An 11,206-nucleotide genomic window follows, 5' to 3' on the forward strand; every position below is an offset into this window, starting at 1 on the left:
TGTGTGAGTTGTGGTTTTAGGGGTGACGGTGTGGGTTGTGTATGTGTGAGTTGTGGTTTTCGGGGTGACGGTGTGGGTTGTGTATGTGTGAGTTGTGGTTTTCGGGGTGACGGTGTGGGTTGTGTATGTGTGAGTTGTGGTTTTAGGGGTGACGGTGTGGGTTGTGTATGTGTGAGTTGTGGTTTTAGGGGTGACGGTGTGGGTTGTGTATGTGTGAGTTGTGGCATTTGCGTACTGTGCAAGGATTTGATACTTCTAATCATTTGGGGTGGCTTAGTTTCACCTTCGTGGCCAATATTTTAATAGGAATTAGGAATATAATATAATATAAGCGGCGAGTTTAAAACGTTTTGAAGTAAGAAAATTATTGAAAAATGTTTAGGAAATTGAAGTGAACGAGGTTTAATATGTAAGAATTTAATTCGTAATTTTAAATTATTTTGTATTTAAATCCCATCAATAGGTAGTTATATTTTTTCGGATGGATACATTACTAAATATTCATGCTGAGTTTCTCCCTCCCTTGAATCTCAAACCAGAGGAAACATAGAACAATTAATTAATAGATAATCTTTAATAAGTAACTCTTTGCTTAAGTCAGCAATTATAACTTGTAATGACTTTAATCAATAACTGAAGTATCTCCTTTATAGTAAGGGGAAAAAAATTGGCGGATACCATATTAATGCAAACTTTCCAATGAGCAGAGTAGATTAAAATTCATATTAAGATTAAATTTGATATTTCAGTGACATAAATCCCGGAAAACCCAAAGTTTTGCTATGACGGAATCCGATAAAAAGAAAAATTTATACTCGTAATTATACTTAAATTAAAATATTAATTTAATAGAACTTTTAAAATATCCAATTTCTCTGAATAATATTCATTTATTCTCATTTAGGGGGGATTGGAGTGAGTGACGGCTTATTGGGAATCAATATCTCAATGTAATTAAAAGCTGCCATTTTCTTTCAAATTCCAATTAGCTGTTTTTGCCATCAAAAGCAGTATTAGCTCCGTATCTGAGGCTCAATTATTTGACATTTCGTACTTGAAACGAACTTTTTCTCCCGGTTTTGGAATTAAAATCTCCAATCTGCCTCGTTCTTTTTTGGCTTTCTGTACATTAACTATTCCTCTAGTTGATGTAACAATTTGGAATCTCATTAAAAATACCTAGTTCAATTCGGTGTCTAATATTTATACATCCTAATGTGATACATATAATTTTTACTGAATAAAGAAGACGAATTCTTACTCTTCAGTTATCTAGAAATAACTTAGTTTGTTCTATATCGCAATTCGGAAATGGAAGTTTGAATAGCTTCATGTGAAGGAATTGCAATTGTCTTCGAATCAAAATGAATGAATTAAAGGCAGTAATCGGTTAGAATAAGGCTAGGAAAAACCTTTCAGAAATAGAATTGAATTAAGCTACTAAGCATTTGAGATAAAAAAAAATCGTACTAAATTAAGCTATTTTGAACTTACTTGAAATTATTCAGATAAATTTCGTATTGCATTTTATACTTAAGTATATAAAAAAATTATCTTCATAACACTTAAAAATATGAAATGAGTTAAGGCAAAGATGTTTTTTCTGAAATCAAATTTGTTTATTGTAAAGAAAAACAAAAGAGGAATAATCTCTGTAGTCCATTCCCTTTTAAAATTTAAAAATTACTAACAGTTGCCCGCTCAAATGTTTTTATCTATTGGAAACTTTCTAAAATGCATTAAAATCTGCACATTTAATGTGGAAGAAATATTCATAATCTTTGAATATTCCACTCGAGTAGTTTCTAAGCGACGAAAATGCTATAATCATGTGGATTTTACATGGTACAGTCTAATATGACAGAGGAAACAGTGGCAGTTGCTCTCTTGTGCCCTCTTCTATAAATGAACAGAATGTTTAATGCAAATTTGACAAGTCTTTTGTGTAAGACTATCCAGTGGGAAACGTTTAAATCAAATATCTGTAATACTAGAAAGTTTCTGTTGAATTCACTGGCCTTTTCACTCATCAGTGAAATACGTCATAGAAGTCATCAATTTAACAAAATCGCCTGCCGTTGTTGGAGCTGTTCACTGCAAAGAACACTTTTTATGCTGTTCGCTTGAAACAGTGGCCAACTCCTGTAAGCAAAGCGACCGCCTTTTCTCTTGACGAAAATATGGATGGCAGCTATCTGGATGGCCACGAAATTTTTTCTTTCGTACAGAAGTAATATCGGTGAGTTACGATATTTATAATTATCATATCGTGATGAATGTTGGATATAATCATGTGATTATATCTATGGTAATTATAGCTGTAAAAATGTACACATTTTTTTTCACTAGGCATTGACAGACAGTACAACATGGCCTATATCCATGTCATTTTGCTTGATAAAGGCACTACGTCAACCACCAGTAGTGTTGCTTTCTGTTCCATGCACTTGATTGTCCACCCCAAATATGCTGGATGCGAGGAAGTATTCCTTACAGGTGATGTTGAAGGTGATGAGACAATTCAAGGGCGCAGTAAGTTCGCTATTTATATTAACAAAACGGCATGGAATTTGAAAACCATTAATTGGTTCATCTAGAAATTAAATTACTGGAGGCTGCAAAGAGATGCGAAACATAATTATCTTAAAATATTTATTGAAACAGATGCAGCCCTATTGGCTACTAACCATAATGAATTACCGGAATTCAAACGCCTGTCATACGCGTTTCTGAGTATAGGATTCAAAGTAATTGAACGTCTTAGAATGGAATCACCCAGTGACCCTCGTTATGAGGGAAATACTCCATGGCCAGGAACCGTTTGAAACTAGATTCCAGCATCTACGCAGGACAAAAATGCTTCTAGGTAATTCTGTTGTCTCTGCATGGCTTGTGGTAAACTTTCTAGAATGACCAAATTTATTAAGTTAAATGAATGCCCTTTCAGTTCCAGCCATAAAGTATCTACATATGTGTAGTAGGTATCTAGATGTCCTGGAAAGAACGTCATTGAAGTAATATCGGTAAGTTGTGCGAATTGTCACACCATCAAATGATTTCCAATCATTGGCTTGGATTATCGAATGAGAACCATAACAATGTACTTCTATTTGTTTTAGGTATTCTTCTGTCAGACAACTCATGGCCGTTGATGCTACTTTTCCGGTTAAAAAGTATGTCATCACCATCGATAATACGCTTTTCAAGGTCCAAAAACGTCTTCACTAGAAAGCAGTTCTTTATACGGGGAGGATATTCCCTTCAGATGAGTTCGAAGTACATGGAATTCAAAGGCATGGTAAGTTTCTGAATTATAACAATAAAACTACCACAGAGAGACACTCGATAACCATTTTATTTGGTTTCTCCAGAAAGTATATCGGTGGCAGTTAAAGATAAATAAACCATAATTTCCTGGAAATAATTATTGAAATATCTACAGTAGTTTTACCTAAGAAAAGAGTTGATATACTTATTTCACGATATCAACTTCTAAACGTAATTGTCGAAGTAATCGGCCTAGGTAAGGCTTTCTTCATGGTGTATACTAAGGAAATATTGCATGGACAGAAACTTTTTCAAACATACGCCTGTGACAGATGAGCAAAAGATGTTTCCATGTAATTTTTTTTCGTCTCACTTTCAACCTCCAGTAAACTCATTTTTTGGAACGCTCTAAATTCATTGTAATTTTTATTTAAAATGCATATAATTTTCAATATTTTGTTAATCGAAGTAACTGGTACATACTAATATCAGTAAGGTCACCAATTTCATTTCCTTTTAAAGTATTTAAATGATAATCCAGAAAACTTCGGTTGTAACCTTAAGAAAGAAAACGTCCATGTTTGTCAAACGAAGCTTCAAGCCTTGTTTCTTTCTCCATTATGCACTCATTCGTTCGTTCCGAGACAGTTTAAATGATTCTATGACAGTTTCTAGAAAAGGGCAAAATAACATATGGTATTCTGAAGTCTAACCAATAACTGCGGCTACTGTGCTAATGCTATTTGAGCATTATTTGCTCCACTTCTGATCCTTAGAGAATATATATATGCACAGCTTCTGAAAGATCTTGTTTAGTTAATTATTTTAAAATCTATAAATCACTATAAAGTTTCATTTTCAAAAGATCAGCCATTGGTAAACTTAAATCTACATTTGAAGTAGGATTTCTATTCTCGCTTCTATTAATAGTGAAATCATAAGCTTCGTTTGTAATTATCAATGCATATTTAAAGAGTAAAACTGTCATGTATATTCTGCCATTGAATGGTTTCTTGTTTTTCAGATCTAATCTATTCCGATTCAGATGTTGACTTGTTTTGTTCGAAGTGATCCTGCCACAACATGCAGTATCTGAAGCTTCTATCAAGTGCAAACTAGAATTCGGAGCCACTACAGTTAAAATGTTGATTTCCGGACAAATGTAGTTGGTTAGTAAAATTATAAATGTTACACCAAATCCAAAATGTATATTTTCTATCAAAAATCATCAGTTTGCATAGTGGTGAAATTGTGATTACTAATGTAATGGCAAATTATTTGAAAATATCAATATATCTTTGAAGTATTTCATGATCCCATTTTAAGGCTATGACAATGAATCTTACATTTTTGGGGATATTTTTTTAAAATTGGGAAAGCTTGAAGTGCATGTAATTATCATTCCAAACAAATGTTTGGCATATCAATCGATATTTCATCTAAATTGTTTGAAATTTTCATATATCTACTTAAAACGACTAAAATATTGGTTTGCATTCATTTTCTTTAAACGTAGTGCTTGCTTTGTACTTTGAGAAACAAGCTATTCTGAGACAATCGATATCGATAAACATGTTTCATGTAGATAAATTAAAATGTAATAGATGATTTCTAGGAAAATCAAATAAGTCAAATTTCCAACAAAACTAAAAATTTACTGCCACAGAACGAATTTTTGAAATAAAAATTTGCATATGCATTCCTCCCTTATTGTCAACGGATAATCCATCTTTATGTTATGAGGTGATTTGTTACGATTGCTTTTCATCACCGCTTACTGTAACACAATTTGAAAAATTGAATTTTATTGTTATGAAACGATTCATTGTAGTTTCTTCACATCAGCATAAGGGCTTGTAATATACTTCTCAATTTATCTACAATTTTATAAAAATGGTAGTCATTTGTTTTTATTTTGTACTGAATGTTAATGATCTCGTAACTAATTTCATTATTGTCGATTTCTAGAAAGTAACTTAATATTATAATGATGATGATGAAATAAGTGATCAAATATCTGAATATATTTGCTATAATTATCTGTGTATAGTTCTAATATGAAGGGATTTTGCAACTCGTAATTATCTGAACATTCTTTTTTGAAATACTGGTCTTAATTAGGGAAAAATGTTTTATGCTAATTTTCGGTAGTTGGCCCCGAAATCTCTGAAAATATTTTAAATATATATTGCTAAGCTGCAACTTGGAGTTTTTGCACATGAAATGGTTCTATGCTTTGAAAATTATATTTTATGCTTGAATTTTAAATTTGTTTGATGGTTGGAACTGTAATTTTAAAATAGTTTTTTTTCTTTTTTTTTTGCTCCTCGTTAAGTTTTACATCCGAAAATGACATAAAATTTATAGTATTAATGATTCCTAAATCCAAATTTAATAGTACATGGTATCGATACTCATTAATTTAAATTTAAATTTAACTTTAATATTTCTGAAATTTTACCGTAGTTTGAGAAGGTATATTAAAATTAATCATTTATTCGTTGCATCCATTTGCAGCTGCGTTTTAATTCGATTTTATTCTTGTTAACTATTACTAGCTTATTTTTTTAAAATGTATTTATAGTAAGATGAATAGTAAATTTAAAATACTAAATCTTGAGTCCTATATACCTTAATTCGGTTTTTAATTTTGATGCAAATGTGTACATCCGCTGATAAAGGATACTTTGATTGGTTCGGCCGGCCAGCCAATCAAAGTATCCTTTGATTCTTAGAAAGCATTTGATCACTGTGTCTGATCACCATGGTGATCAATATGCCTATAGGAAAAAATGACGCTTTTTCATGATTAGAAGGAATTTAAATTTCTAAATCTAACCTAATGCAATAAAATATCGGATTTCTTGAGAAAAAGCGAATGGATGCGACGAATGTTATAGTACTGTCTTTTTTTTTCCTTCAGTAATACGAGACTTTGACTTTTAAAAAAACAATAGATCTTCTAAAAACATTTTTAAATTATTTAATAAAATATCAAATTGTCACTTTTTAATGTGTAATAGAAATCAGAATAAGTTTTATGAATTTCCACTGAAATTAATTCTATCCGTATACAATAAATTATGTTAATTTTCTTTAATTTTGTTTTAAGAATCGGTGCTTCCATTAAATTTTTAAACTCAAGTATATCAATTTTATGTTAAATCAATGCTTTAAAATCAATCACTTTAAAAACTGACTTTCTTCATATGCTTATTACATAAAGTAAAAAAAGCGAATTTATTTTGTTGAGTATACCGAATTCTCAATTCCATTCATTTATGTTCTACTTGTTATGTTGTAATAATATTGTAAATTGTATTTCTTTGTATATTAAATATGCAAATAAAGTGTGTATTTTGAATTCTATTTTGTATTTAATTACCAAATAGCCTTGTCTCCTTTCTAATTGCTTTGATAATTTAATACTTCCACTTCGTGAGCGGGCTTGTAAAATGCAATAATGACAATACTTCTTAGAAACTATTCCTCTCACACGTTCGCAAACTTAAATTTGTACATGCATCCAAGTCCTCTAAAACAATACTGAATATATTCTAATTAAAATTAGAAATTCATAAGATGTATTACTAATTATTAGTTTCTATCCTGTTCCTGAAATCGTATTGTTTCAATTCAAATATAATGGAACATAAATATAAGATATTAGAAACGGGTCATTCTCTAGAAATACAGAAGTTGATTAACTGGAATTTTTAAAGTCTTGAATTCTAATTCATCGTCATTCGAATTTCAAGGTAAGTTTTACTCATTGCGTGTTCTTTCCCGATCACAATTGAAAAGTTTTGATTTTTAAATTCGGGACAAAATCATTCGCATTTTAAAAACTGACAGAGCTAGATGTGAACTGTGCAATTTATCTCGCTATCTTTGCTCATTTTGTATATTAACACATTACGTACGGCGCTTCCAGGGCCCTGCACATATTAGGACGGTCTAGAAAGCATGCTTGGTAAGCAAAAAGGATGCATATATGCACATTTTTAATTTGCATTTTGTATTATATTTATATAAATCTTAAATATTACTCTGTATTTCATACATATATTTATAAGATTTTTTACATTTTAACAAATATTTATTTCGCAGACTTGAATAATACTTTTGTGTGTTATTTGGTAAAGCATATTTCCTTGTGCATGGTGTTCGGCACGATTTGCCGCAGTATCTTGTTTTAACGACACTTCTCGAATTTTCTCGTGTTTTGCGTCCCATCCGTTTCGGACCACTCTAGAGATTCCTCGTATAGCATATCCCGTCTGTTATTGCTTCATATATAACAAAGTTAGTGATTTTAGAAAGTACAAGTTTACCCAAAAACGTGCTGTCCCAGACGTATGTCTTAAGACTTCTTTGCGGTCCTTAATTTGTGAAATATTTGCCTATGGTTGGTTATGCATTATTTAGCCAAAAAACACGAAAAGGGATATCTCGTGATCCTGCCCCAACATTCTGTCAGCTAAAATCGAGAAATCTTGTGACCTGTACGCAATCTGTTAACATCTATCTGGAAATGGATCGAATGTTTCCTATTTACTATATTCAAATGGGTTGCAATTTAACTATGTAAACTATCTTCCGTTTTCATTTAAAATCTTGCCTCTCAGTATTAGTTTTTAGATTTTGTCTCCAATTTGTATGTTGTGGGTTAATCGAATTTCTATTGCAATAATAAAACTTTCTCTCCTCTCAAATTGCAGATTCGATAAATTTCATTGCATAAATATGTTCTACTCTAGGTTAATAGTCAAATTATTAGACGATGACCTTAGGACATTACATATTGAAATAAATGAGAGCTAAATCATATGAACTTTTAAAACGATTTTTTCGGTATATTAAAAGAAAAATATTGCTATAAATCTGAAGATAAAGAAAGAAAAGCTTTAAATGAATTGGAATTGCATCTGATGCATTGAACTTTTTACGAAACAAAATCTGAAATTTTGCTTCTTACTGTCCCCATTATGCTTTATTTGTATTAAAATCAACGACTTTAACCAGGAATTGTTGAGCTTTTTACAAGTTTACATGAATCTTTTAAACAACGATACAATCTCATCGAAAAAAATTCTAAATTTCTAAAAATATTCTAATTTGTATATCGTCGTATATAAATTCTTACAATAAATATAAATCGTCGTTAATTGACTACCGAGAATGCATCTTGATGTGATTATTTAAAATAACTGTCAATAAACGGTTTTAAATCAGTTTTTAAAGTTGTCAACCGATTAACCGTTCAGCAGAAAAATCCTCGAGTCTGCATTTACAACTTATCAACACATTTTATAAAAATTCTTTTCTTCCTTTTTACCGAGTAGCAATTACTGCGAAAGCAGTTTCCTTACCTTTTTCATATCTGAAATTTCATTTTGCGATAATGCATTTCGTAATCATCAAATTAAAGAATTTATTTTGATTGCGAAATTTAAAATTATACGTTTACTGCTATTATATCGAATTTTGTATTTTGCAAGAATTTACCATTAAAGTACTGGTCTTAAGCAAAATAAAAAAAAAACTTTTTGCATTTTTAATTTCAGTTTACTGGTCTGAACTCGAAATTTTCAATAAGAATTTTTTGCCACAAAGCAAATCCTAAAATGCATTTTTGTATGCTAAAAATGTGTAATATATATTCTTATGTTTGGTTACTATACTGTTGTCAAGAAAGGCGAGGGGTGGGGAATACTTTCTCAACATTATCTATACTGTTTTAATTAATTTAGAATATATTTCTAATAAATACTGCAATCATAACAGTTATATGTTGGCGCACATGAAACAAGATATGCGCTTTTTGATAAAATCTTTTATGTTAGTATTTAAAAAATATTTTCCATTTTGAAAATTCTTTACTACTGCGATTGTAATTTAAAACTGAGTTCTCTTTTCTTTAATCTCTACATCACAATGATGTAACATTCATAGCATTTAACTGCTCTCGGATAAAAATGTAAAAAATTAGTCTTGTGACCATTCATTTAGTATAATTCCGATTACCGCTGTTCAGAAATATGTTGATATTTTTTCTAAAGATATAATAAATCGGAATTGTATATTCTTTGCGTCCATTTACAAAGATTTTCAAACCAACCGTCTAGTGTTGCTTCAAACGGGACGTACTCTATTTGAAATTAAAGAGTGATATTAATACCAGTTTTAAGTAAGAAATTTTAATCCAAAATGCATTTCAGCTTTTCATTTCACATAATTATTCGTTTACCTACAAACGAAGAATAATTTTTTATATAATTGTTTAACCATCTAATCAAAATATCCTTTAATTCTTAGAAAACATTTGATCAGTGTGTCTGATCACAACAATCAATACTTGATGCTGTCACATGTATAATATGAATTAAAATTATTAGACACCGGAAAATTTACGGGAGATACGAGAAAGTAAAAGATATTTTTTGAGAAAAATGGTGAATGCATGTCATGAATGTCTCATAATCAAGTGCTGCTTTTTGATTACCTTTTTCAATAATGAAATGAAAAATTTAGCAACTGATTATTTAGAATTCTAAATATTAAATTTGGAAAAAACAAACAAAAAGTATTAAATGCAATTATTTCTTTCTAAATCATTGAATTCAATATTTAATTTTTTCTTATTCTAAATTGAATGATACATCGAAAAATTCGTTGACAATCCAATTAAAAATTCACTGTACTATTTATTTTACATGTATGTGATTTTTAAGACATATACATATATTATAGTAATAGAATTCGTAACTAAACTATCATCCTATGTAAAATGCTTTTTTTATTACTAAATTGTTTAAATTTCTTGTTAAACTTATTGCATGCAGTATCTGATTTACTTTGATATATGTTCTGAATTCAAATGCATTTATACTGTAACAATCTTGAAAAGCATCTGTTTTTGCACAAACTTGCAAATAAAGTATGTATTTTGCATTCATTTTGTGTTTACTTACTAAATATTTTTGTCATTTGTCAAAAATAATTGCTTTTATAGAATTTTGATATTTGCTAGACTACTCTTACAAATTCGTATACTGAATCGAAGATTGTGCGTGAGCCGTTTGAAGAAGACCGAATCGATTCGAATCTTGGAGGGCGGGAAGAATAGACATTCATAAGAATTTCTCGTTGCTGGTTTCTATCTTATTCCAGAAATTATTTTATTCGTTTCCTTTTAAATCAAAATCACTAGAATTCATTGCACTAGTGTAATGATAGTACATACTAGTGAAATTATTTAAAACCTGTTTATGCTCGAGAAATATAATAAAATTTTGAGAATTCGTATTTTTCTTTGATTTTTTTTTTTAAATTTTTTATGTATATATTTTTAAAATAAATCTAATTTGATTTGAAAACTGACAATTATTTAGTCTTTCATATTTTTCTTTTTATAGTTGGTGATTGCAAGAGAATAAAATTTTGAGTCGGGGAAAAAATGAATCGAATTTTTAAAAACTTTGAACTAATTGGATGTAAATTGTACAGTTTAGGTTGAAGTTTCATTGAACTACTATTGCTCATTTTCCATATTAAAATTAATTTAAAAATGATTTAAATATTCTTTTATTACTTCTTTTATTAAATCGCCTATCATTTATTAAATATGTACATATTTATTGTAATGATTTATTTGAAATCATATTTTTTATCTTACCACACTGACTTTAAACTCTTTACTTCGGATTTTATATTATGGGAAATTCGATTTTCCATTGCAATAAAAATTCGATTCACTTCTTTCAGCTGCCAATTGGCAAATGAAGGTGAAGGTGTTCTACTTTTCACTGCTAGATATATTAACATTTAAGCAAAATTCATAAGACTGTAAAATATCGCATAAATAAGTTCTAACTAATTATAAACTGAAAGTCTATTTTATCAGTTTATAAAGGGAAAAATAATTTCAATACAAAAT

At 29.8% G+C, this 11,206-nt stretch overlaps 1 protein-coding gene across 2 annotated transcripts; it reads left to right on the forward strand.

Annotated features, from left to right (window-relative positions):
* The first annotated feature begins 171 nt into the window (after positions 1-171).
* LOC129969532 (uncharacterized) lies at positions 172-5,731 on the forward strand. Of its 2 annotated transcripts, none has more exons than XR_008784531.1 (4): positions 172-2,239; positions 2,350-3,023; positions 3,120-3,298; positions 4,292-5,731. XR_008784531.1 is itself a non-coding variant. In XM_056084143.1 (4 exons), the coding sequence occupies exons 1-4, from the start codon at positions 2,185-2,187 to the stop codon at positions 4,295-4,297; spliced, it is 423 nt and encodes a 140-aa protein (XP_055940118.1). In that variant the 5' UTR covers positions 172-2,184; the 3' UTR covers positions 4,298-5,731. The 2 variants fall into 2 exon arrangements, 1 of the variants encoding a protein (XP_055940118.1); XM_056084143.1 differs by having other exon boundaries at positions 2,350-2,532.
* The last annotated feature ends 5,475 nt before the right edge of the window (positions 5,732-11,206 follow it).

The sequence above is a fragment of the Argiope bruennichi genome, chromosome 5 (genome assembly GCF_947563725.1).
Source record: "Argiope bruennichi chromosome 5, qqArgBrue1.1, whole genome shotgun sequence".
Taxonomy (NCBI): Eukaryota; Metazoa; Arthropoda; class Arachnida; order Araneae; family Araneidae; genus Argiope; species Argiope bruennichi.